This window comes from Pleurodeles waltl, chromosome 9 (genome assembly GCF_031143425.1).
Source record: "Pleurodeles waltl isolate 20211129_DDA chromosome 9, aPleWal1.hap1.20221129, whole genome shotgun sequence".
Lineage (NCBI taxonomy): Eukaryota > Metazoa > Chordata > Amphibia > Caudata > Salamandridae > Pleurodeles > Pleurodeles waltl.
This window is the reverse complement of record NC_090448.1, coordinates 416856705-416884656: the sequence shown is the minus strand read 5'-3', so window position 1 is coordinate 416884656 and position 27952 is coordinate 416856705. Positions and strand designations below refer to the sequence as shown.

At 45.5% G+C, this 27952-nt stretch overlaps 1 protein-coding gene across 4 annotated transcripts in view; it reads left to right on the top strand.

Moving 5' to 3' along the window:
* Nucleotides 1-27952, top strand: part of LTBP4 (latent transforming growth factor beta binding protein 4) — a 922370-nt gene that overhangs the window by 284075 nt on the left and 610343 nt on the right. For all 4 annotated transcript variants that reach the window (XM_069207205.1, XM_069207206.1, XM_069207204.1 and 1 more), the window contains exon 4: nucleotides 13875-14068. In XM_069207205.1, the coding sequence (XP_069063306.1) occupies nucleotides 13875-14068 (194 nt within the window). The remainder of the gene's footprint in view (nucleotides 1-13874; nucleotides 14069-27952) is intronic.

Here is a 27952-nt window from a genome sequence, read left to right as displayed (position 1 = left end):
AGAAGAGTGGGTATGTTGTTGAGAGATTTCTTTTCTGACGTAAATGTAGCTGGTAAAATGTGGGTCATGGTTTCAGATTGTTCCAGTCGAGAGCGAAGTACCCAAGAAGAAGATGGATTTGGCGGCAAATATCCTTTCAGTGAAGTATTCAGTGAGTTCTTCAGTGAATAATGAGTCATTTTCCAAGTAGTTGTAGGTGGTCTGTTTGTTAAGAGTATAAGCAGAGGTCATTGGAGAGCTGTCAAAGGGGATTTGGGGAGTATAAGTGTTGAGCTCTGGATAGTGTTTTGCTTAGAAGGTTGTCTCTAAAGATCATGTCATGGGCTCGTGAATCTTAACCTGAAATTAATATTTCAATGAGGCCTTGAAAAGTCAAAACTTTTCACTTTATAGTATGCAAATGTCCAAAGCAGTGTCACAGCCTAAATTTATTAACTTGCTACACACTGTCAGCCTTTGTCCAGCTTGTTTAGCCAGTTTGTGCTAGATCTTCGTTTCTAGGGAATTTCAATTAGAGGGTTTTCTCATAATAAACTTTAGTTCTACTCATCCTGGAGGTCATTCGTTGATGCTCATCTAAGCGCTTTAAACGTTGAGTATTGGCATTAGGTTCTTGCCCTGTAACGTTGATGGTCTGGGAACTTTGGCACCACATAAAGACCCCCAAGATGTTAGTTCTTCTTTGAAATGCCTGGCTTATATATACACAAGTTCTGTGTCCCTTCAGTGACGATGGCACTACAGCCACAGAAAAGAAGCTGCACACCTGAGACCTCGTCTGAATGTCCACTATGTTGTGAGCAATGCTGCATCCAGTATATACTGTAACTGAAGTGTTTAGTATTTGCTAGATGTGGCATTATTTCCCCAATACGAGTTATGTAGGTCAAAATGGGGAGTAATGCATCAATGCTGCACAGTTTCCGTATTTAGTGCTGCAAAACTGTTGTGTATTGCACCAATGTTACCAGATATTCACATGACGAAATTTCTGCAGGTGGGAGAATTGCAGTCAGGGGCATAGCTTCGGGGAAGGGGGGTGTTTGGGGTGTTACACCCTCCTAAAAATGTATTTTGTAATAGTTGGGTACAAGTGGTTTCTGTCGGGTATTGTGAGGCTTTCGACATATTTCACCTGTAATTTTTACATACACACAGACAAAAACACGCATGCACACTCTCTCTTGTCTCAGTTTCAGAGGTCTTAATAATGTTGGTTAATTTAAAAATGTTATGTTTTAAGTACTCCTCACAATACACATTCTGCCCCATAATCCCCATCCCCCATGCCCTGCTTCTCATATTGTAATAGTATTTATATAGCGCTTACTACCCCTGACGAGGCCTAAAGTATTGTAACAAGATATGCCAGCGTGATTGTTGGGAAATCTGATTTACAACCCCCCCCCATCCCTCCCAACCAATCTTACTGTCCAAGCTATGCCTCTGATTACAGTGTGCCAAATTTAAAAAATGTATGCATAATTTATAATTCTAACGAGGGCACAACCTGGTTTGCACTTGCTTCAGAACTACGAAGACATTCTGAATGAAACTCCATTGTTACGCTCCAAAAATATTACTAATTTTATTGACCATATGTTATTTGTAATGGAGCTAATAGCTCAATTGGAAACCGTCCTTCAACAAACAGGAAGTTCAACACCTGGTCTGACAAAGATCTCCAGATGTTTTAAATATGAACCAGATGGATCAACATCTTTGGAGACTCTCTCATTCCAATGTCTATAAACTAGAAAATAAAACCAAAGAAACCAAAGAAATTATGTCATGAAGTATTTTTCTTTCCAAGCCCTCTCAAAATATGCTCGTCCTACTACAAGCGTCAAACAAGTTCCAGGAACTGCTTTAAACAGCTGACTCTAAAAGTTCATGTTGCGTTAATATTAATTTCTTTGTTTAGATTAGTCTCATTTATTAATTAAATTGATCCAGATCAACTATGCCTCAATCTTCCATGGGTATCTCCTATGACAGCATGTTTTCGTGCAATCACAATGTATGTATTTCTTTTTAGATTTGATGTGTTTTAGTGCTGGCACTTTTCATGGCTAACATATTGTGTCCTTCACATATTATAAACAACTTTGGTTCAGCTTTCTGCATTCATTGGCTTCATTGGCTTCTTTGGCTCAGGAACGTCCAGCCACAGTATGAGACATTGTCTTCCTATTGAGTGATTTGGTGTACCCATCTGCTACTATCAGAAAGTGGAAGTGACTACTTTACATCTGAAAAGTAGACTTTGCCGTCAAACATGTAATTCTTTATCTCAGCAACATAAACAATCCTTTTCAAAATATTTTTTTTATTGTGATGAGCATTTTTTTTAAATGTCGACTGCATACATCAAAATCACTGGCTGTGCCAATGCTTGTTTCTATTGCATGCTCAATGCGATGATAACGATGTTACTGGCACGAGTTTAAAATGATCAACTTCCTCTTAAGATCCTCCAACATTTGTGCTTTCGAACAACATTGGGTGTTTGCGTAGACCTGGCTCAATTTGTGGAGATGACAGGTAATCTGAAACAATCCACGTTTTTGATGGCTTGCTGAGTGACCTCATTAACCGAGAAGAAAGATCTAAACCATTCTTTTCAAACTGTGACAAAATCTTTATCTGATCTTATGGCATTCCTAGGCAGTAACAGCAGCAGAGACGGCTGTGTGGTCTCAACCCACCTGAATGCTTCAGAGGATTTTAAAATTTTGGAAAGTGGTGATTTAGTGGAGAAGCTTTCATTGGCCAAGTGTCACAACCACTGCTAACTAAATGCCCAGTTAACAAAAATAACTAGCTTTACATATAGCACTTCATGCCATGCTTCTGACAGATCTAAGCACTGTAAAAAATAAAAGCTGCTGGTATGTATTTTAATGGTACTCAATTTACTGATCTCAGAAGGGTGAGCGGGCCATGTCTAGATTCAGTCTTGTAACTGGCAGATCGCCGAAGATCTCAGTGGCGAGTGTTTAAATCACTCAATCATTCCGCCTGCTTTCTTGGGGACACATGTTATAAGTGTCACACTCTGCATCCGCTCTGCCCAAGTTGACCCATTTGCCTAGTGTGATCTCATTTCCACCCTTTTCTTTGCCAATGTACTTCCTCTCGAGACCCTCACCCTGCCTCAAGTGGGACTGTGACATGTTTGCAGGTGGCAGATACCCATGCCTAGGTTTTGAGGGTAAGAACCATTGAAAATCTGTCAAAGTATTGCAAGAATAAGATTTGGTCCGTGGTGGATGTCAAATAAGTTCAGGTAGTGAACAAACTACTAGGACTTTTTTTTTTGCCCAAAGAGGATGTATGCATGGTGATGCAGCTCTGAGTTTTTTTCGATACGGAACCACCTCAAAGCACTTAATGCGTTGCCACTGGAATTATGGTGGAATAAAGGACCAATTCTGCAGAAGGGTTGACTAAATTATATGGTTTAAAAATTATGTGGCATAATGTTGTGGATTCTGTGGCAGTTTTAATTTACTTTTTTGTCATTTTGACAAACATTAATACTGTGAGTACAGGTTTCGCCTCATTAGTACTAGTTTAACATCTGAAGGCAGAAATGATCATCTTAAATGTGGCCTGTTAAGCTCTACAAAGAGTCTTCCGCGCTGCAGCACTATGTGTTACTCTTCTCAGTAACTTTATCTATTTAAGCCAGAATCTATTTTTTGTTGAAATCTATAAATATTGCAGAAGATGGCATTTAAAGCGGCCAGTGCGGTAAACCCATAATTATGCAAAAAAAAAATCACAGCTGTAGAATCGCATAATTCCAGAGTGTTGGCCAATCCTAATTCCCACTCTTCCTTAACTTTTATTAACCCCAGTGGTATCTATCAGAAGAGAACCGTGGCCACCATTCAGATCCAAATTCATTGGGTCTCTGGTTAAATTAGACCCCATTTTTACATAGAAATGTATTTATATATTTGGTTCTGATCTCTATATTCTCAGTCTCCAAATGGCCTTCCATTCACTGTCTTCAAGCGCTATGGTGCAGCCAATTGATCTTTTTTTATTTCAGAATGTCTTCAGCCTGAACATTTCCCTGGTCCCTGTGAAATGCTTCTCTGGACTTGTGTGCTTTTTAGCCTATATGAGAAGGCTTTCATAACATGTTTAAACAGCTAACCACACAGCACTATAGGTTTTCACTGTTGGTTTGCTAATTGAACCAGACGTTCTTGAAGCTTAAGTACTTCAAATGGTTCAAAACAAATCAGTTCTGCCCATTAACTTCAAAAACAGAATTGGTACATTTCTTCATCTGAGCTAACTAGCTGCATGCACTTATTGTACATAAACCTTATAGTTTCTAGGTCTGGACAAAATTTGAATTATGCAAACAAAATCTGTGAAATCTCCAAATTTCACTTTACACAAATTTTCTGAAATTTCTCATTACTCAATTTTGCATACTTTTGGCCCATGGGAAACTGGCTGATGCACAAAATGTCTCACTGAGAGACATTTTTCTTGCAAACTAACCTGCTGTCAATATTTTTATGTAAATAGTGCATTCATGTAAAAGTCAAGTGAGGCACCAGAAAAACCATATTTCATTCTAAAAGCAAAAAATATACTCCATTTTGCATAATCCTAGATGCACAATTGTTCACTAAGTTTATGAGAATATTTTATACTGTTGTTTATTTCCAATTGAAAAGTACCTGATCCCTTCTTCCCCTGGCCCGAATAGTCTATCTTTATATACATTCCCTGAGACACACCCTTATCAGTGTCAAGTCGTACACAGTGCCTTATACATGCCGGTGTTTGCAGGGGCTCAGCACTGGAGCTTTTTTATGTAACACCGGCACACTTTTATGACATTTTACCACATGGGGGCGCTGCCCATCTATTTTTAAGCAGAGAACATTCGGAGGATGTTTGATGATTCAACATATAGTAAAAAAATATGTAATAATAATACCAGCGCCCTTCGGCGGTTCTGACAACTTTGGGTGACCCGAAATATTCCAAAATGTTACATTTGTAAGAGTGCGATGGGTAGCAGATAGTGTCAGTACTGGTATCTGCCAGCGCTGGCAGGGACAGTGGATGGTGCAAGCTGTGTGGCCTTCTGAGGTATATATTGGGTCCAGGCTTTTTTTTTTACACATCAATAAGCACTGGTCATACTTTCCTCCTGGTCACATGCCCTTTTTTCTATGGAACCCTGATCAAGTTTGAGGGATTGCCCACCAACCCAGAAATCCACACCTGAGAAAATCACATCATAGAATCCAGGGAAAGTCCTCCTGGACTTCCAATCAGACCTTTGCTTGTAGTGGCCTGAAAAACGTGCGTTCGTGGGGCTTGATTCCAGGTCAGGCGGAGCAAAATTAAAGCTCGCTTGAATGCATTAATTTCACTGCATCGGATTATTTCTGGTTAGGCTCCATCTTGATTTACCGGGTCTGGAAGAACCCGAAAACGATTTCTGCGGCTGTAAACATCGAGTAAGACTGTGGCTGCAGTTGCAACCAAGTCTCTTGACACTTACTTTCTAGCAGAATGAAGCATAACAAGGCTTACCCTTTCCTCCCCTACTTCCAGCCCCACCCAACACACCGCCCCCACACCTGCTCAGCGCAGGTTGTAAATATATGTGGTAAAACGAGTGTTTTAAATGGGCCGGTACTGTCCGGTACTGAGTACTGTAGTGTTCTTTCTCCAGTTTCCTCTGCTTTTCCACTGGCGGTGCACAAAGAACACTGGTGCATAACTAAAAAGAGGAAACAGAAAGTGCACAACACTCCACGCAACACCCCTCTAGCCAGCATGGCCGGAATACCGCCCCTAGAGCCCTTCCAAGTCACAGGTGCCCCCCCCACCCAAGCAGCAAAATGGAATGTCTGGGTGGAGTGCCTAGAAACGTACTTTGAAGCTCCGGGCATACAAGCAGAGAGGAAAAGACCACTCCTTCTCCATATAGGGGGAGCAGACATACACAAAATTTTCAAGACCGTCACTGAGGCCAGACCTCGCACATACGACACTCTAAAAGCGGCAATCACTGCGCATTTCGAACCATATGCAAACGCAGACTATGAAAGATTCCTCCTGCGCCAGGCTCGACAGATAACTGATGAGTCGGTTGATGTGTTCTACACCAGACTCAAAGAACTAGCGAGCACCTGCACACTGCCCGATGAAGACGACGAGGTCAGAGCACAGTTCATCCAAGGGTGCTCGTCATCAAAACTCAGAGAACGCATACTACAACAGCCAAATATGACAATGAAGGACATACTAACGCTAGGGCGGTCACAAGAGCTTGCGCGGGCTCGCGCAGCACATATGGAACAACCCTCGACAGCCCAACCGAAGGCCGAAACAGCAAATGCAGTAACAAAGGAGTCCATGCGACGCAAAGAAACGTACAAAGGCAAACCCAAATGCAGAATGTGCAAATGGTGCGGAGGACCAGCTCCACACCCAACAACCTGCCCAGCGTGGGGAAAAATGTGCAGTGCTTGCGGAAAAATGAACCACTTCGCGAAAGTGTGCAGGTCAACTCCAAAACAATCTACTGCAGCCCCCAAGACAACGGTCAAAATGGTAAGCACCACCTGGGACCCCGATTCAGAGAGAGACACCGACAACGAATCTCTCGTGGTGCACATTATACACACCATAAAAGGCCGGCGACTTCCCACTTGCAAAGTTAAAATCCAAGGCACACAAGTATCAGCGTTGGTAGACACCGGAGCATCAATAAACTTAATGGCCACAAATGTGCACGACACCCTACCTAAACCACGGCCACCACTAAGACCCACACACGTCCAAGTGTTCGCTTTCGGGCACAGCCAACCCTTAAAAATAGCAGGGATTTTCACCACCGAGGTCAGCCATGACGACACCACAAAACCCACAAAAATATATGTATCAAAGGACGGGACAGGATTCCTACTAGGCTGCCAAACGGCCCAGGACCTCGAACTGGTACACTTTGCTTTCAGCATACACGCACAGGCGTTAACCCAGCTCACACAAGAGTTCAAGGCCCTTTTTGACGGTATTGGGTGCCTCAGAGAGCCCCCCCTACGGCTCCACATAGACGAGTCGGTCACCCCAACAGCGCTTAGAAACCGCCGAGTCGTTTTCCACCTCCGCCCCAAAGTGGAACAAGAGCTCCACATGCTGGAGCAAGCAGGGATCATCGAAAGTGTCACAGGGCCCACACCGTGGGTATCCCCGATCGTAGTCGCAAAGAAGCCCAAACAACCCGACGCTGTCAGAATTTGTGTGGACATGCGAATACCAAATCTTGCAATAAAGAGAGAGCGCCACCTTACCCCCACAATCGACGATATCCTGAGCGAATTGACAGGGTCTTGTTGGTTTTCGAAGATGGATCTCCGATCAGGGTACCACCAGATCATGCTACACCCCGAATCGAGGCCCATCACCACCTTCTCCACACACAACGGCCTATGGCGCTACAAAAGACGGAATTTTGACATATCCAGTGCCGCGGAAATCTTCCAGCAGGTAATCAAGGATGTCCTACATGGCCTCCCAGGAGTACTGAACGTCAGCGACGACATTTTAGTTCATGCCCCGACTATCGAAGTACACATGAAACGACTACGGGCTGTTTTCACGAAACTTCAAACAAAAGGTTTGACGCTCCACAGAGACAAATGTGATTTCCTCAGGGAAGAAATCTCCTTTTTCGGATACCGATTCTCAAAACAAGGAGTCGGACCTGATCCACAGAAGGTCAAAGACATCCAGGACGCCCCAGCACCAACAACAGTCACAGGAATAAGAAGTTTCCTGGGAATGGTCACATATTGCGGAAGATTCATGAAGAATTTGGCCGACATCACGGGGCCTCTAAGAAAACTCACACAATCCGCCCAACCGTGGGTATGGGAGAACGAGCAAGAGACCGCATTCCAGGCCACCAAAGATGCACTCTCAGCAGACACCACCCTAGCATTATTCGACCCCCGACGACAATCACAGCTTGTAGTGGACGCAAGCCCCACGGGGCTAGGGGCAGTACTGGGACAGAAACAAGACTGTGGCGGATGGGCCCCTATCGCTTTTGCAAGCCTTACGCTCACACCCACGGAGCAAAGGTACTCCCAAATCGAAAGAGAAGCCATCGCCATCCACTGGGGATGCCGACATTTCCACCTGTACCTTTATGGAAATTCATTCTCAGTAGTGACAGACCACAAACCACTACTTCCGTTGTGCAAAGGGTCATTATCCAAACCACCCCCAAGAATTGAAAAGTGGATCCTGCAATTACAAGAATATGACTTCACGCTCACATATCAGCCCGGCACAAAGAACCCAGCGGATTTCCTGTCCAGGCACGCACGCCCAGCCACTTCAAAGGAAATCGAGGAAGCCAAAGACACAGAAGAATACGTGAGACTGATAGTAGAAAGAGCACGGCCAGCACCCATACCACTCAAGGAAGTAGTGGAGGCAACCAAACAGGACGAGTGTCTGCAACTAGCCATAGCGGCAACCCGCACAGGAGAATGGAGACCCCTCCAAAGGCCGGACTCATTCCGCACGCAGCAAGCCCAAGCTTGCCTGCACGCACTATTCAACGTGCGCCAAGAACTGTCAGTAAGCAAAGAAGGCTGCCTACTCAGGGGACTCCGTCTAGTTATACCAACCAGCCTCACTGACAGAGTAGTGTCTTTGGCACACGACGCACACCAAGGGGTTGTCAAATCCAAAACCCGCATCAGGAACAAAGTCTGGTTCCCAGGCCTGGACAAACTAGTGGAAGACACGATCCAAAGGTGCATGGCCTGCCAAGCCAGTGGCAACCCCGACCCCCCCGCACCCATCATAACGGAACAAGACCCGACGGCGCCATGGCAAAGAGTGAGCGCCGATTTTGGCCATCTACCAGACGGGTCGCACATGCTCATTATGATAGACGATTTCTCACGGTATCCAGAGGTTGAAGTGGTAAAATCAACATCAGCACAAGCAGTCATTCCCAAAGTGGAGAAGCTCATGGCCACTCACGGATTCTTCGGCGAAATCCGCACAGACAATGGACCCCCGTTCAACAGCCGCGAGTGGGAACAGTTCCTAGAGTCCACGAACACGAAACACAGAGGCATCACCCCACGGTGGCCACAAGCAAACGGCGAGGTGGAGAGGTTCGTGAGAACCCTAAATAAAGTCATCCGTATAGCGGTGGCGGAAGCTAGAGACATAGAGAGAGCAATCTATGTGTTCCTAAGGGAGTACAGAGTAACACCACATGCCACCACAGGAGTCACGCCCAGCCGACTCTGTTTCGGCAGAACAGTAGTAGACGACATCGCGCACCACCCATCCTGGGCAGTAAGCACACCGACACCCAGCAAATCAGCAACCAGAATGAGTGCCACAAATAGGTACGCCTCCCGGAAAAGAGGGGCCAAGCATACAAGGATGCAAGTGGGAGACACGGTGCTAGTGAAAGACCGCCACCCAGGTAGCAAATTCCGACTACCTTTCGAATTCAAACCATGGACGGTGATCACCGTAAAAGGCACAATGGTGACGGCCCAGAGGGGCCAAGAAAAAGTAACCAGGAATGTGGCCTTTTTCAAGCGGCTAACCCCACAAACACCCAGCAGAGAGGGCAGGAACTACATGGAGACAAGAGCCGAGTCAGACACAGAACCAAACGACTGGAGTCTCACACTAGATGAACTGGGACACAGTCAAGAGCAACCAAGAGACTGACCACCCACGGGACAAAGGCAGGCACAGGCGACAGAGGCAGAAACGTCTGGACCAAACAGAGGAGGAGCACAAACATCAGGGCGGTCGGGCGCAGAGAGATACTCCCTACGGCACAACCCTGGGCCTTCACAGCGGTATGCGGACTTTGCATGCGACTGATCCCTCCAGCATGCTGCTCCAACCCGAGCCGCACGCATTTATCGTTGGTGTGAACATTGAGCTGTTCCAGCTAACCAAGTTAGTTTTGTTTGATATTTTAGTCTCCAGCTTTTCCCCTGTTGGGGAGGGATGTAGTGTTGACAGCGGATGCGGTCAACACCAAAGGAAGGAAGCAGGAGACGGGGGTCTGGAGCCCGACCCCTCCGAAACAGGTGCAAGGTGGTTTGCACCATTGGCGGGAGGGGGAGGGCATAAAAGAGGGGTGGGAAGAGCGGGAAGTGGAGTAACGGACGAAGTGTTGGGGACAGTAATAAACGGAGTTAAAGCGCACACGGCTCAGTGTGTTTATTCAGTGGCCGCGTGCTAGCTAATCCGCGCGACGCTACAAGTACCGGCACTTTTTTATTTTGAGAGGGAGAGTCCCGGCACATCTCAAGAAAAACGTAATACTTTTAATTGGAGAGTACCGGCACTTCTCAGAAACAAGCAGGTACTCTGGCACAGAGTACCTGCACTTTATTTTTTCCATTACAAGCACTGGGTAAAACTGAATGCATTTGGGGACTCTGTTTGGTGTTAATGCCCCATAAGTCTGCCCATGCAGTAATTCCGCATTTCAAGGGGTTTTAGTCATAAATGCATGATTTCGGGGTGGTTTTAAAACATGGGTGTTAGACCTGACAGCCTTAGGGTAGTCACCCCTAACTTTTTGCCTGCCTCCCTCCATTTTTTGGACACTGTTTTTGCTGGTTTATAGACTCTGCGCACTTTACCTCTGCTAACCAGGGCTAAAGTGCATATGCTCTCTCCCCTAAAACATGGTAACCTGGAATCATACCTGATTGGACTATTAGTTTACCTATAAGTCCCTAGTAAGGTGCACTCTATGTGCATAGGGCTGGTAAATTAAATGCTACTAGTGGGCCAGCAGCACTGGTTGTGCCACCCACTTAAGTAGCCCCTTCTCCTTGTCTCAGGCTTGCCATTGCAAGGCCTGTGTGTGCAGTTTCACTGCCACATCGACTTGGCATTTAAAAGTTCTTGCCAAGCCTAGAACTCCCCTTTTTCTACATATAGGACACCCTTAATGTGTGCCCTAGGTAACCCCTAGGGCAGGGTGCTGTGTAGGTAAAAGGCAGGACATGTACCTGTGTAGTTATATGTCCTGGTAGTGTAAAACTCCTAAATTCGTTTTCACACTACTGTGAGGCCTGCTCCCTTCATAGGCTAACATTGGGGCTGCCCTCATACACTGTTGAAGTGGCAGCTGCTGATCTGAAAGGAGCAGGAAGGTCATATTTAGTATGGCCAGAATGGTAATACAAAGTCCTACTGACTGGTGAAGTTGGATTTAATATTACTATTCTAGAAATGCCACTTTTAGAAAGTGAGCATTTCTTTGCACTTAAATCCTTCTGTGCCTTACAATCCACGTCTGGCTGGGCTTGGTTGACAGCTCCTTGTGCATTCACTCAGACACACCCCAAACACAGGGTACTCAGCCTCACTTGCATACATCTGCATTTTGAATGGGTCTTCCTGGGCTGGGAGGGTGGAGGGCCTGCTCTCACACAAAGGACTGCCACACCCCCTACTGGGACCCTGGCAGACAGGATTGAACTGAAAGGGGACCTGGTGCACTTCTTAGCCACTCTTTGAAGTCTCCCCCACTTCAAAGGCACATTTGGGTATAAAACAGGGCCTCTGCCCTACCTCATCAGACACTTGCTGGAGAAGAAACCTGAACCAGAACCTACATTCTGCCAAGAAGAACTGCCTGGCTGCTCAAAGGACTCACCTGCCTGCTTTCTACAAAGGACTGCTGCCTTGCTGTTGCCCTGCTGCCTTGCTGAACTCTTGTCTGGCTGTGAAAGTGCTCTCCAAGGGCTTGGATAGAGCTTGCCTCCTGTTCCTTGAAGTCTCAGGACCAAAACGACTTCCCTCTTTTACTTGGACGCTCCGTGCGCCGAAAATTTCGACGCACAGCTTGTTTCGCGGCGAGAAAAACGCCGCACTCTGACGCTGATCGACGCGACGCTCTAGGGACGATCGAAGATCCGACGCACGGCCTCGCAAGGACAACGCCGCCCGACCTCTAGATGAGAAATCGACGCGACGCCTGCCGTGAGATCGTAATTTCAACGCGCAGCCCCGCAGATCGAAGTCTAGAGGAGAAATCGACGCGACGCCTGCCGTGAGATCGTAATTTCGACGCGCAGCCCCGCAGACTGACGCGCAGCCGGAGAACAAGCAGGAAAATCCACGCACAGACCCGGGACATCTGGTAATCCCCGCGATCCACAGAAAGACACTGTCCGCGCACCGGAAAACGACGCCGACTTCCCCGCGTGGAAAATAACGACGCAAGTCTGTGTGTGCTGGGGAGAAATCGACGCACACACCCTTTTTCCACGCACCTCTTCGCTTGTGGCCCTCTGAGGAGATTTTTCCACTCCCAACCAGGTACTTGTGCTTGAAAGAGACTTTGTTTATATTCTAAAGATTTAAGACACTTTATATCACCTTCCTGTGATATTTCTACAATTTTCCATTGCAACTTTATTCTTTTTGACCTACAATTATCCTGATAAATATTATATATTTTTCTAAACACTGTGTGGTGTATTTTTGTGGTGCTATATGGTGGTATTGTATGATTTATTGCACAAATACTTTACACATTGCCTTCTGAGTTAAGCCTGACTGCTCGTGCCAAGCTACCAGAGGGTGGGCACAGGATAATCTTGGATAGTGTGTGACTTACCCTGACTAGAGTGAGGGCTTTTGCTTGGACAGAGGGTAACCTGACTGCCAACCAAAAACCCCATTTCTAACAATGGGAAATGTAAAACTGCATTTGATTTTACCATGTGGTGAAATCACTCCAGTACTGCACAACTCCTAATTAGGGCCTTGGTATAATGTTTAAGATGGCGGTACGCCTTCCAATTGACAAAATAACCATGGCTGCCCACAAGAACATGTCCAAAACCTTGGGAAAACATTGGCCACAGCACACAGAGAGTAATGTCCAACAGTAAGGCAGAAAAAGATATTCCTGGTGTGGTTCCGAGAGTTGAGGGAAGTATAAAGTTGAAACGAGTCTCAAATCCTGTTTGCAGATGGTGTCTTTATTCGCTGCAGGTGCGTGTGTAAAAGGCTTGCGTGAATCACTCGATCTCGCGTTTACCGGACAGCTCACCACTACGCTACTACTCTGTCATTTTATAGGCTCATCAGGGCCTTCTCATATCTTCGATTTCACGCAAGCCTTTTACACACGCACCTGCAGCTGCCTGGCGCAGCCATACCTATTTCAGTTCTTTACCATTTACTCAGCCTTGATAAAGTCACTTGTGTGACGAAACACGTGTTGGCTGTATCTCCATGATGACTCAATGCTTTCTAAGCACCTACGAATAAAGACACCATCTGCAAACAGGAATATCTTTTTCTGCCTTACTGTTGGACATTACTCTCTGAGTGCTGTGGCCAATGTTTTCCCATTTTTGCTCTAGGGTACTCCTAGTACCCGTTTTGGTGCCTACCGGGCAGTAAGGCACCGGGCCATTTTGCACCGGACTTTACTCTCACTTATCTATTCTGTTTAAACCACATGTCTACTGTCTAGAAGAGCGGCACCTCTCACCTTTACTGCCCCATTTCTCTGTCCAAAACCTTGTCTGCATAGTCACAAATGAAGGTAAGTTGGATGCACCATTTGCTCGGTATGCTTTATACAGTGCCTGGAAGCACTGGCTTTAAGAGCTTTATCTGTGACAGGTTAAGTTGTTGCAGGTAAAATATGTAAAAAAACAAGAAACATAAGGTTGGATTATAACAAGAATATATTTTATGGTGGAATTCCAAAAAGTTCCTGTGTTCTCATCATGTTAACTAGTGTCTTACATTAGTTGAGGTGCCTATCTGTGAAAGTAATGTTTCGGCTTTTTCAGCCTGCAAGAACTTCAGTCGGTCTTACAACGAAAATCTGGAGGACCCCTGGACAAGATGGCGCTCCTGCTCACCAAACACTTGGAATCACAGCAAGGCAAGCTGCCACTCTCCGGTGTGAAGGAGAAAAGCCGCAGCAGGAAGACAGTTCGAACCCCCAGAGGGGAATACACGATTGAGGAGGACCACTCACTTCCTGGCAAGTACTTTTATTAGTTTTTTCCCAGACACATGTGCGGTGCCTCTTCCTATAAAAAGCTGGCCTAGGCGAAATTTGTGTAATTTTCTCTAAGTAAATTGAATGCAATGCCCCCCACAAATCTGTGAAATTACACGTTACTATGCTAAATGCTGGTTTTGGCATATCACACTATTTTTTTGTAGAAAATATGTCCTCCCTTTCATTTTTGTGTTTTTATGTGATAAAAAACACAAAATTGCATGTGATGCGAATTACAGCAGCTTGCCTTCAGTTTGTTAGTGGTCTCTCAATGTTCCGCGATGGGACACTTACCTAAATAAAGACTCAATCCCAGGCATTTCTTTATAACAATTGTAATGGGAAATACTGAAAATTACGCAAGACTATATAGGCGTAAATTAAATATTGTTTGCATCTAATAGAAAAGAAGGACCCTCGAAACAACCACGATCGCTGGGGTAGAAGGAGCACATATGCAGTTTGCTAGGAAACGTGTTCTCTTATGCACCAGCACCTGTGATAGTTTTAAGGTTATTTCTAATTGTGTTCCTTCAAAGAGGAAGACACAGAAATATAACAAATCTGGTGTCCACCGTCAAATTAGATCATCATTCCCTCAGGAACGTTTTGGAGTCAAAGCACATCCTATCTGGGTCAAGCACTGCTTTTTACGGTTTTGCTTTAATGTGGAATTGAGGATAAAACTATTGTTGAGGGAGAGAAAGAGAGGCATTGGGCACACAGAGTGGGGAGGGCAGGCAGAGGGAGGGAAGAGAGGTGAGGAGACCTTGATGAGCGTAGACAAGAGATTGAAGAGAAGCGAATGGGAAGAAGTGGTGTTGTTGGGTCAGGGTTGTCCCCTCTGGTTTTCCTCGTCCTCCTTGGTGTGCCCCTCACAGCAGTGGTACTTGCTAAAATCACCTTAAGTGTGTTCTCTAATAGTTTTATGTATTGCCTCTACTGCCGTAATTCTACTTTCAGTCAGGTCCAGTGCTTTAAATGGGCCGGTACCATCCGGTACTGAGTACTGGCACTTTTTTTATTTTGAGCGGGAGAGTACCTGCACTTTTCCAGAAAAACCTAATGCTTTCATTTGGAGAGTACCAGCACTTCTCAGAAACAAGCAGGTACTCTGGTACAGAGTACCTGCACTTCTATTTTTCCATTTCAAGCACTGGTCAGGCCTGATTTAGAAATGAGACCTAGAAAGGCGAAACCTTTGGAACAGTAAATGGCTATTATTTCTCTGCCAACAATAATTAATCTTGAGGCAGACGGGTCCAAAGCATCCATAAATTGAGGTTTCTTGACCACCAGAGTGGGGCAGTAAAGAGTTCCGTATTACAGCTGGGAACTACGTTATTGCTATGGGGGCTTGGAGGGGAGTGGGGCAGAAGCTCCACCAGCAGGAGCATATCTTGCCTTTATTATACGGATACGCCTCACACATTCCTGCCTGTCAGTAATTCTCGCATGATGGATCTTCTGAAATATCACCAGAGCTTCAATCTGTACAACTCCGCTGCATTGTTTTTGCCCCAAAACCAGACTTTTTTTTTACTTGCCCCATTAATCTTATCCGCCCTACTTCCCGATTCTTCCACATTCTTTGAGAGGGATCTTTTGACTACAACTGGGCACAGATCTTAGAGAAGACTAAGGGCCTTTCCGTTTTACCCCGGTGTATTTTCGCTACAATTGGAAATCGTGACATTGCCTGTGTTAATATCTCTTAAACATAGCACTGTGGGCTCTAAAAGTTGTCCTATTATGAACGGCGTCTGTAGTCTAAAAAACACAAATCCGGAAATCAGAGGAAGTATCATGATGGGCTGCACACTCAGCTCATAGAAGCACGCCTATTTTATGTGCTTGCAGTGCCTAAACTGAATTACTTTAACCCAATATTTCTTTGAGTTAGTGCTTTATGTTCAGGTTGTACAGCTTGAAAACAGTGAGCATGGTGTGCCTCCTTCTTTTTCTGAGCGGTGTTGGGTTATACCAAGTGGCATAAACAGGCGTTAGGCTCTGTGGTGCACCAGAAAAACCTATCATGAGATGAGCCCTGGTCTGGCTGGTGTTTTCAAGTAGGGTTAGTACTCCAATACACCCCAAGTCGAACAAATGTCATTCTTCATCGAGGGAATGCTAAGCCAATGGCGACTATTATGGTGGCTTTGTTTTCTGTTTTAGTTCTCAAGTTTACTGTTGCGCTCCGATGATGAGTGGGCCAGAGTTTAACAACTCTCTGCAACGCCCTGCTTGATCATGCATCAGAATTCTTAGATGTGGGGAGTTTACTGCACCCAATAATTCTGAGGTACATTAAAGTCTGTATTCTTTGCAAAATGTTGGCTGGCCAAACATGCTTCAATCGAACAGGGGAAAATATGCACTATTTAGAGAGAAGTGGTTGTGGTGTGGAAAACACCAAAATCTGTATTTTTTTCATGAAAAACTCAAAATACATTCAATTCATCACACCCAGTAAATTCTGAACACTTGTCTACCGGTGTAATTAAAAGCACCTTCTCAGTGGGGCACTCCTAATGAGGGTCTAAGTCATTGTTTATTTTGTAGAAGAATAAGTGTCAGTGTCCGAAGGTCATGCCTCTTTAATCAACTACCAGACACTCCCTGTCCCTTTGTTTCAATTTTGCAGGCTCATAGTTCCTTTCTTTGTGATGTTTTTCTTTCCGCCCTTCTCTTTCTCCTTCTTTCCCCTGTATGTGTTTTTCTCTTTCTTGGTCTCAGGAAATGTCTGATAATAAAAAACAGGTGCCAATCCCCAAAAATGATTGCCAGTGGGTCCCACCAGCAACCACTGGCTCAAATTAAGCAGTTGAATAAGTGTTTCATTCCAAAAGGATTAGGGCCAGATGTAGCAAAGGGTTTTACCCATTCTGTGTCTATGAGAAAATTCGTTAGTGCAAATGGCCCTAAGTTCGGTCAAGAAGACCTCAGTAACATTCTTTCTAGAAGTTCGCTTTGTACCTCTACAGTCCCCCCTCCCAAAGGATTTCTCAAGCAATGTATTTATTGTTTTTTACGGGCACACTTGTTGCTTTTTGACCACTTCGGAGGACTTGGTATTCTGTTTTTGCAAGCTGAGAATAGTGATGCTGCTGCTAAGGGCAGCCATTCTTCTGATCTCAGAAAACATTGAGCCACTACCATTGTTTTTAGACAATTCACTTAGAAGCGCAGCAAACTTACGGGAGGTGTGAGACAGTTCAAGGAGTTCCTGAGTCTCCAGGTAAAATTAAATTTGGTCATTTGAGAGCTCCCCTTCCTTAGCACCAATGCTATCTGTTGCAATATGGCATGCTCTTGTGGGCTCTTGTGATGACACCATAAAGACACCCACAGTTGTCTTAATTTAGGACATGCGCTGAGAAGAAAGCTGCACTAACAACTCAGAACCAATTTAGGTAACTACAATTAGGAGTCAGCACTGCACACTTTATGTGTTTGACCTGCTATCCTTGTGAGTGTAAGTGATGCTTCCCATGGACTCATTTAGAGGTCACCAGGGCCGAGGCGACTACCTCTGACTTGCCTCCTGCGACCTCTGGCATTGTTCTTGTGACCCCTGGCATCGGAGGTGTAAACGCAGTGTCAGAATCAGAAGTCTTACAATGTTCTTATGAGCCTTGTTTTCTTTCTGTGCTTCTTTGCTAAATGGTGTGCACGAGAAGGCATGAAATGTCCCACCAGCAGCCAATCTAAGCAAAGTAACAAACTTTCAAAACAACTATATTGTTTTGAAAATGGACCGGAGGAGTTTCTGTGACTCCTGCAGCCAATGAGCATGTGAAGGGGGCAATAAATAAGAAATATAGCAGAGAGGTAGGGGGTAGAGAGGAAAGACGACGAGGGAAAATGAGGGAGACAAAAACCGAACTGTGAACAGGAAGAGGACACTAGAAAGAGACAGGTGTGTGTGTGTTCGAGAGAGAGAGCGAGAGAGAGAAAGAGATTAAATAGATATCAGAGAGAGGTGTCAGGTGTGAGAGAAATATAGACAGATGTGAAAGAGTGGCACAAGTGAGAGTGGTAGGTGATAAAGACAGGTGACAAAGAGACAGCCACAAGTCAGAGAGAGAGGAAGACTGGTGAGACGGGATGACAGCATGAGAGATATGATGTAAAAAGAGACAGATGAGAAAGAGATGACGAAGAGAGACAGGAAGACAGAGTTGTGAGACAGGGCGTGTTAAAGAGAGAGGTTAGAAAGACGGCTGAGAGAAGACGGGAAGTGGACAGAGGAAAAAAGTTACAGCTGAAAGAAGGAAGACAGTTGAGAAAGTGGTGATAAAATGACAGATATGAAAGGGAAACAGAGAGGTTATATAGTTTAGAGAGATGGTAAGTGGTGATGAGAAGACACATATAGGTTATGAAAATAGCTGAGGAGGAGGAGGGGAGTTGAGCGACATGGAAGTGATATTGACATTGAAAGAGACATGTACGAAAGAGACAGACAGGTTTATAAGAGAGATGGGAGACGGGAAAGAGATGAAAAAGAGACAGAACAGGTAAGAAATTCAAGTGAGAGAAGGGAAGATGTACTATATTACAAAGAGATGAGTGAGAAAGTCAGGTGAGAGAGATAAAACAGACAAAATTGAGAAACAGACATAGGAAGGGAGGGTGACAGCAGGTCAAAGGTCAAGTGACATCACTTACTCTAATGTTATTGGGGTTCACAATTTCATGTGATGTCACTTCCTCTACCACTGGCATTTCCGTGAATTGACTTCCATGATGGCTCCCTGACTAATCATGGGAGATGTTGAGAAGCTGTTGAATACAAACAATGTAAAGCAGACCTACTGTTGTAATGAATTGTTGTCCCTAGTGTACTGACTGGACAGGATCATGTCAGTTATAATATTTAATATGTAACTCCATAAAATGCAGCCGATGATTAAGGGCCAGATGTACGAAAAAAGCAGTTTGTGATTTCCTAATGGCAAATTTCTGTGATTTGCTATCAGGAAACCGCGAACTGCGATGTACTGCTATGTGTTTAACACTCTTCACGGTTCCCAAATGGATCGCAAGGTACCTGTCTCATCAATTTTCATGAGACAAGTCACAATTTTCAACCCATTGGGAATAGTCTGCACTCACAGGGATGTGGCCTGCTGGGGTCAGCAGACCACATGTCTGTGATTACTTTTTAAGTAAAGCAATTTTTTTGTAATGCAGCCTGTTTTCCTTAAAGTAAAATGGAATGCATTTACAAAAACAAAAGTAAAAGTTTTATTTTAATTTTCTAAGAGCAGGCAGTGGTCCACCCAAAATCACAAAGGAGAAGGTTTGCGAATGGGTTTCCACTTCCATCACGGAGTCAGTAAAAGATTAATGTTTTGTCACTGCATTCCGGTTACAAAACATTCATACATGGCCTTGCGACTCTCTATTAGGAAGGGACACCCTTAACACATCCCTTCCTAATATCAACTCGCAAACCGTATTTTTGTGATTCAGTAATGGTTTACTGAATCACAAAATAGGGATGGCACATACAAAAAGCCTATTTAGTGGTTGCAAACGGCCCAATTTGTCGTTTGCAAATGCTAAATCCTTTTGTACATCTGGCCCCAATAGTTTTATTTTTTCGTACTGCAGTCCCGGGGTGGCTACTATGTATTTAATACATTTATTGAATTGTTTTCTTGTTTATGAGGTGAATAGAGAAAAGGATATATATTTTTTAAAAACTTTTATTTCATTGGCATTTCATCTGGAATTCAAGCAGGTGTAACATAGCGCTTATTATGCTGTACATCATACTACATAACAGTCGTATATATGATACCCATACACTGCATAGGCAAATCGTACTTTCACCGTAGCATATTAGTACCTTTTAATCGTTAAAGTTATCACCCCATTGTTGATGTGATTATCATAGCAAGGTGTTCTATGTTTCTTAGTAGCCCTCGTCGGTAGTGGGGGGTAGTAGGCGGGAATGTTCGTATCTCTGTAATCTATTGGTTGATGCCTGCAAAAGAGCATTTATATGTATTCTAGAGATTTCCCAACCCAGTGGAGGCCTGCAATGCGCATCAGGCGAGATATCCAGGAATGAAGCCAAGAATATAACCGAACTAGAAGAAACAAAACAAACAATCTGCCCATGATCCCTACACGTGCATACTCAGGTTGTGCAGCGACACTAAACCTAAACATCAGCGTTCAAAGACTGTCCTGTACTCAATGCATGGGCTGGCTGTGCAGGGGGGGCTGATCCACCCACCCATATGCCCCATCTCTGGGACTCTTGGGGACAACACAGATCTACCTCCCTTACATTCCCTCCTATAGACTCGACATTGAGCTTTCGGTATCACTCTCATGGTCAGATTCCAGTCCCATGGCACCATTCTCCCAGCTGTCCATCACCTCTGACCACAGTGGAGCCAGTGGCCTACGCCTCAGCCCTCTGCTCTCCTCTCTATTCAAGGCACTCATCTCTGCTCTTTCCCACCTTGTGACATCCTGTGTCCAAATCTGAAGGTTAGGACCTTCATCATTTTTCCATGTCATGGATATTCGGCGCCTGGCCAACACCAGAGCCATATCCACAAATCTATTGCCCACTGTCTTGGGGTGTGGTCGATTGAAGAGCCCCAGGAGGCATACTTCCATTGTGGGTTCTAGTCGTCTATGTAGTGTATTGTTAATTTTATGAATAACCTCCCTCCAAAATTGTTGCAGTTGTGGACATTCCCATGTCATGTGCCCAAATCCTGCATCTAATAAACGGCACCGTGGGTATCCCATCCCAGCCCCCTTGTATATGAGCATCAGTCGCCTTGGGGTTAAGTAGGTCCTATGAGTGTAGCTGTATTGTATATAGTTCAGTCTGGTGTTTCGGGATACCAAGGGAGCATACGAAATAATTCTCTCCCACTTTCCATCTGAAAGGCGCCTGCCTAGGTCCGTCTCCCACTTAGTCCGCAGAGCACCCATCGGGCTCTGTACCAAAGCCAGCAGCGACCTGTATAACCAGGAGACCAAATGTGAGCCCCCCCCAATAGAGAGCATAGTCTGTAATATCCTGTGTGTGGGAGGTTCACCCTCTACCCCTTTCCAGAGGGCTCGGATAGTTCCTCTTATCGCCTCATGGGTGAAGAACTGTCCACTAGGCAGGCCACTCTGTTCCACAAGGTCATCAAACGGTATCAGTGATCCCTGACTGTATAGTGCACCCAATGTGTTCAAGTCTGCGGCCATCCAGCAGTGTAATTGACGCTGTGTAAAGCTAGAGAGGGTGTCTCTACAAGGCATTCCCATAAGTGGGATAGCTGGTGCGTAAGGCACTGCTGTGTGTGTTCTTCTCAGGACTCTCCGCCAGTTGGCAAGCGCCGTCTTCAGCAACACTCCCCTCTGAATGCCACATACGGTAGGTAAGAGCAATTAGAGAAAAGGATATTTCACGCCTTGCAAGTGAGTCATGGCTGTGAGGGGTGTGGAACAGGTGGTGGTGGGTGGTTATTGTAGAACAAAATAAGCAAAAATTTGAATAAAAAGTGAAGTGTTTGTGATGCAGCACATGCATTCAGGATATATCCTGAGTAGTCAACAGCACAGTGTCATTCGACAAATGCAGGAATTAGGAAATAACATTAATGAACAAAATACTTCCATTATTTTCTATGCAATTTGGTGCTTATGTTCCCCTGATCGAAAAAAGTGAGCATTTTAAACTTTGACTTTATTCCACTCTAGTTCGGTCACGAAAGAGAGTGAAAGTGGAAAGTCATAAATACATTGTTTTTCTTCTTTTCTAATGTAGACACATATTTTGAAATGTGTGATTGAAGTAACGACTACTCGCAAGCCAAGAAGGTACAATCCTTTATTTAGAAGTAAGGACGGAAGAACAGGTCCATTAAGGGACAGGCTCTGGCTCAACTGACTTCAGGAGACTGCACGACATAGAACGTGGAATCTCCCCAAGTCAGCATCACGAGCATTCTAGGAATGAAAATAGAACACTACACATCCCCCTTCTTTTTCTTATAACAAGAAAATATGGAACAAGAAAAAAAAACAATTAACAGAACAATAGATAAAAAAAAAACGTAAACATGAAAATCAGAAACGTCAGTTAAGTATCCTAACACGTAATCCTTTAACCAACCAGGAGGTATCACTTTCCTTTTCCTTTCCACAGGCTCACACTGTTGCACACAACCAGATAAACTTCCACTCCCAATTTCCGACTCGGCAACCGAATTCCTTATCACATCTTCCTCCTCGCACAAAACACGATCACCAAGAACGTGTGGAGGCGCTTTCTTATTAAACACATTGTGACTCATAACTTCATCTTCCAACCATTCAGCCTTTCCACCCTCCTTATCGTTAGTGTGAACTCCACCACATCCCAATTCCTGTCCGTTCCTAAGTAAGACAATACGTTTAAGATTCCACACCTTACCATCACTTAGTTTTACAGTGTTATGAGCACGCTCGCACTGCCCTGCTCGCGCCGCTCTGCACGCGCTCACCAACGGCCGGGCAGGGCACGAAGAACCAAATAAAAACAAACAGGAAGGATATATTTTTTTTTTTAAATAAAAAATGTTCTTATAAAAATATAACAAGTATAATTACTTCCACGATCCAGGTCGACAGCCCCCAAGGCAGCAGCAAAGTATAGACAAGGCGGTGGTGAAGCGTCCAAATGATGAAAACGGTGACAAAGATGTTGCCGGTTAGATAAAGCTGGATCCTCGTCGCCAAATTGAAGTAACGACTACTCGCAAGCTAAGAAGGTACAATCCTTTATTTAGAAGTAAGGGCGGAAGAACAGGTCCGTTAAGGGACAGGCTCTGGCTCAACTGACTTCAGGAGACTGCACGACATAGAACGTGGAATCTCCCCAAGTCAGCATCACGAACATTCTAGGAATGAAAATAGAACACTACAGTGATCCTCATCAGTAGTGCAAATTAAGCATATTACAGCTTAATACTGAATAGTTTAACAGTCAAATGAACCAGGAGTTGCAAACCAGGCAAGAACCATTCTAACTTATGGTGCCATCGTTGGGAGAAGGGTGTTCTCAAAAGTCAAGCTCTTAATTGCTTATTTTGGAGAGTGTAGCCATAGCTATGAATCAAGAAAGAAATACAGCTCTTCACCAACCGATGGTGCAGAACCCTTCAGAATCTGCTCATTTTACTTGACAGTACATTTAAAATAAATACTCCCTGGTGAACATTAGATCCTATCTTTAACAGCCTGAATGTGGTGTAGGAGACGACCAGCCTCGCATTACTTCTCGCCAGAAGTATCATAACATTATTTTTCTTCAATCAGTGTAATGCGCCTGTGTTATACTGCTTGAAAGTGAATCCAGTTGACGTCACTAGTGCGCTATTAGCACTGACTGGTTTCACTATGATCAGTGCTTGTAGAACATATCTGAGCTCCCCAAGCCCTGATCCAAGCTTTGGAGATACAGCTGGAAAGATGTCAATATCATCTCCCTCATTCATGCTTTTGTGATCCACTCTTACACATGAGATAATATTGGTCTCAGTCTTCTTGCCTTTCTTCAAAAACAGGGGCAAGTTCCTCACTGTGATATAAACCCAGAAGTGCCATACACCTAATCTTGGATTGCTGAAAGTCAGAAGTGAGGCGGAAATCAAGTCAGTTGGTGTGATGTCCATCCCGCCTAAACAGGACGTCTGGAGTGCCTGTCTGAAAAACATCAAGCTTTATGGCTTTACAGCGTGTTGGGTGGGTGGATGAATCCAGTCCTTGACAGTGGAGGTAAGCCCCACCCATTGTCGTAACTTATCATTGAGGTTGATAGCCATATTAACACTGCAGTTTGCCTGCAACTGAATTCACAGGTTCCAACTTCTCTTCACCTTTTGTGCCCTGCACTTTGCGAAGACTGACAGGAGTCCAGCATGACCTGGAAAATCTGCCTGCCAGTGGCAAGAATATGGTCTAGGGCCAAACATTCAAGCCCTTGGGCCCCCATGGGCTCCTTGTTCTGGCCTTCAGCAGGGGCGCTGTGGCTCTTCAGGGTCCCATGCATGCTAAACTACCTCATAATTTTGTCTATCCAAAGATATGATGCCTTGGCTTCCTGATTACTTCACTAAAGGTGATCGCCCAGGGGCCTGAAGTAACAGTACACCTACTGCAAAAACACCCTACAGGCTTCACACATACCATAGAGACGGCAGCATTCAGCAGTTCTCTGAAAACAGTGATAGATGATGACTGCTGATGCTAGTGCCCATGAGTCAGGCACCCAACAGAAGGGACTTGATAATAGCTTTTGCTTCAATAACAATGAAGGAATCAGACTGTCTGTACTTAAATATTTGCAAAAGAAAATCCTTGTAGTATACTGAGCCTCAGTTCACTTCAGAACTTTTGAATAGATTATTACAAGTAAGGTGAAATTAGATCACTAACTTCTGGTCCATTTATGTACTCCGGAAAGTCATGGTTGACTACTCCCAAGACCGTTAGAGAACTAACTTATTTGCATGAGTACAATTTTCTGATGGAATTTGTGCAAGGTAGACAGAATTGAACATTTGCAAGATAGAGATCATTGTTGTGAAGATTGGTTGTCAAGAGTGAGAGTGGATGATAATGTTGGCAAATTAAAACCGCCACAGGAGGAAGAAGAAGACTGGGTATCGTCAGTATAGGATGTGAAAGGAAGGGAAGACATGAGTGGGCACAAAAAACTTGGAATGGATGAGCAATATAAAACAGTATGAAATTTTGTGGTAAACTGGATCCCTCTTTCCAAGTAATAGACAAAAAAAGCAGTGTAAGGGGCCAAGATGGCGGCAGATGCAGTCGCATAAACATGGGCTCTGTCCCAGTGCCAACTGCATCCTGACAATATCGGACTGTAAGCCCCCTCTTTCCTGCTGGTATTGAGGTGGTGACGGCACCCACATTCACCTCTTGCATCAGTTGTGGATTGGGGTGACTGTGGTGCGGTGTTGCAGCGAGAGCCGTGCTTGAAGGGCACCCAGTGACTGTGAGGCTGACCCAGCTGCGGCGATCGAGTGGAGGCTCCTTTGGAGGCACTGCGGTGTTCGGCAGGCCCCAGGACCCGGCAAGGTATTGCACATTTTGACACATAGGTAGCTGGAGGTGCTAACTGGTTGACGGACACTGATGCAGCCAGGGCGGCACAAGGTAAATTGGCCCATCCCCTACTGGCATTGCTCCGAGGCCTCCCTGCCTGCTGAAGCCAGCTAGGGGGGGACAGCACCTACAGCAATTTGCACCGAGCCCTGTTGGGTTCTCACAGGGGCTTCATTACCACCATTGACTTAGCTTGGGATAGCCTACACGGAGGAGGGAATTGTCATGTGTTCCAGCTGCGAGGGAAGCGCTACTGCAGCTGGGTCGAAGAGGAGCTTGCTGGCCCCTCTATCCAGTGTGCTCATGGTGGAAATCGACTGAGATGGGCCCACATGGAGGGAGTGCCCACATGATTAAGAGAGGCAACAGGAGTGCCACACCAGTGTCACTGCTCTCCTGTGTTATTTTAGGGTATGGGGGCCCAGGACGACAAGTTTGGTAGGACTACTGGCCTGCTGGTTGCATCCTCAACTGGCAATGCTGCAAAGCTTCCCTGTTTACTGACGCCAGCTGGGATGGGCCTGCAGCAGTGGCAATGTGCTGTGAGTCCTGCTGGGGGCTCACAGGGGCTTAATTAACAACATTGACTTAGCTTGGGACGGAGAGGAGTGGCTGACTCCTCTATCCAGTGTGGTCATTGGGGAGACCGACTAAGATGGGCCCACAGGACGGAGTGCCCCGTGAGTAAGAGCGGGGAAACAGGAATGCCCTACTGGTGTCACTGCTCTCCTGTGTTATTTTACTGGTGTGGAGGCCCTGGGGGAACAGGCTTGGGAGGCCTTCTGACCCCCGGGGATCTGCAAGAGTGCCCTTGTGGGCCCAGACTGAGACTTTGGACAGAGCGGGAGCAGTCCAGCCGGACAATGGAGTCTACGTAGTGGCCATAATGAGGGTCCACCTTTACTTTGCACACCTTCCTTCCCCAGCATTTACCTTCCGCGTTGCGGGCAGGCTAGAACCCCTGCAGGACCTGGCAGGGTCACCAGTGACAAAGGAACTGGGGATGTAGGAGGACGCAGGAGACTGTGACGGGATTCGTAGATCATACCCAGATATTGAGAAGTGGATGGCACTCCCTGCCCATTATGGAGTGCTGACAGGCCTTGCAACCTGCAGGTTCCTGTTTAAGCTACGGGTGCCCAGAGGCAAAGGTGCAGTGGCACGATCCTTAGACACAGTCACAAACATTGAGCAGTAATAGACTTGCAAGTGAGTACTGGGAAGTAGCTGTCGTGGGAACTCCAGATCGACTCATGGAAGGCTCTGGCACTGTCCTTCTTGGGGGCCACAAATGAGACACTGTTGGTCATGTTATGGGGGGAGGGGGAGTTTGTGCATTTGCAACTTTTACCTGCTTCTTGGACTCCCTGCCACTTCTGGACTGTGAGCATAGTGCCTGAATGAGATTTGTAACCCTCGGGAGCTTCTACCGTGTGATAGGACATTAACAGGGCTGGTGCACTGGACACTGTGAGACAGTCATGGACTGCGATCATGTCAACAGGAGTAAAAGAGGGCACTTGAGCAGGATGGACTTCTTGGCACTTGGTAGTCATTTGGAGGACCATGATGGTATGGCAGAAGTGCTCTAAAGCAGGTGAGATCCTTCAGGCCTCCTCCCTCGACTGAGGTGTGCTTTTCCCAGTTGGGGCCCCCTTAGTGTGGAGCATGGAGTACAGGATACCAATGCAAAATTTATGGAACTACTCACCGCTGTGCAAAATCTGAAGACGCCATTGGAGTCTAAACTGGATATATTGATTATTGATATGGGGCACATGTGGGATGAACACAACAAACAAAATTTGAAAGTATCCGCATAGGAGACTATCATTTCGGAACTGCAGTTTGCAGTGTTGACAATGTGGATGTAGAATATGGTGCTCCAACAAGAAAAGGAACTACTGTGGCAGAGAGCGGATGATGCAGAGGGTCGATCACACTGCAACAACATCTGAATGGTGGGATTACCCTGCAGGTGGAGGGTCCAAGTTTGAATCCCTACATAGAACACTGGCTGGCACAAATGGTATGGGGAAAGCTTCAACCTTTTTACCTGTGGAACAGGGACACCATGTGTCGCCCCACCCCCCACGGGCATTCCCGCGCCCAGTTGTAGCCACCTCTTCAATTATCGTGACAGGGACAACATGGCAGGTGGAAAACCAGACAGTCATGATCTTCACAGATTACACGACAGATATGCAGAAACGAGGGCCTTGTATTACACAGCAAATCGGAAACTTAGACAAGTGAGTCTTAATTATGCCTTTTTGTTCCTGGACAAACTCAAGGTCCTGGAGGGCAACAGTGCATTTATCTTCCAGTTGGCCCAGGAGGCCTGGGAGTGGCTAGGATCCAGGGGAGAACACCCACCCACAGACTCTCTGGAGACTGACGAGGGATAGAAATCAGTGCAGAACAGATACCCGAAGATCACAAGCCATCCAACTGAGAAGCAAGTGCAACATGAGCTTGCATGGATGTTGGTGGAATGGGAGAAGACTGTCTCCCCTAGTTTGGGCGCCAGCAGCCTGGGCAGAGCTTTGACACCCTTGGTGTGTGGCTCTATCCTAGATGAGATAACGGAGTCCCTTTTGGGGTCTCCCTAGGTCACCCCTGATGACAGCTGAACGTCTGCAAAGCCTTCAGACTTTGTGGTATTGTGGGACATGTACAGCTGTTGATTATGTTTTCCTAAATGGTAACACTGGGGTTTGTTTT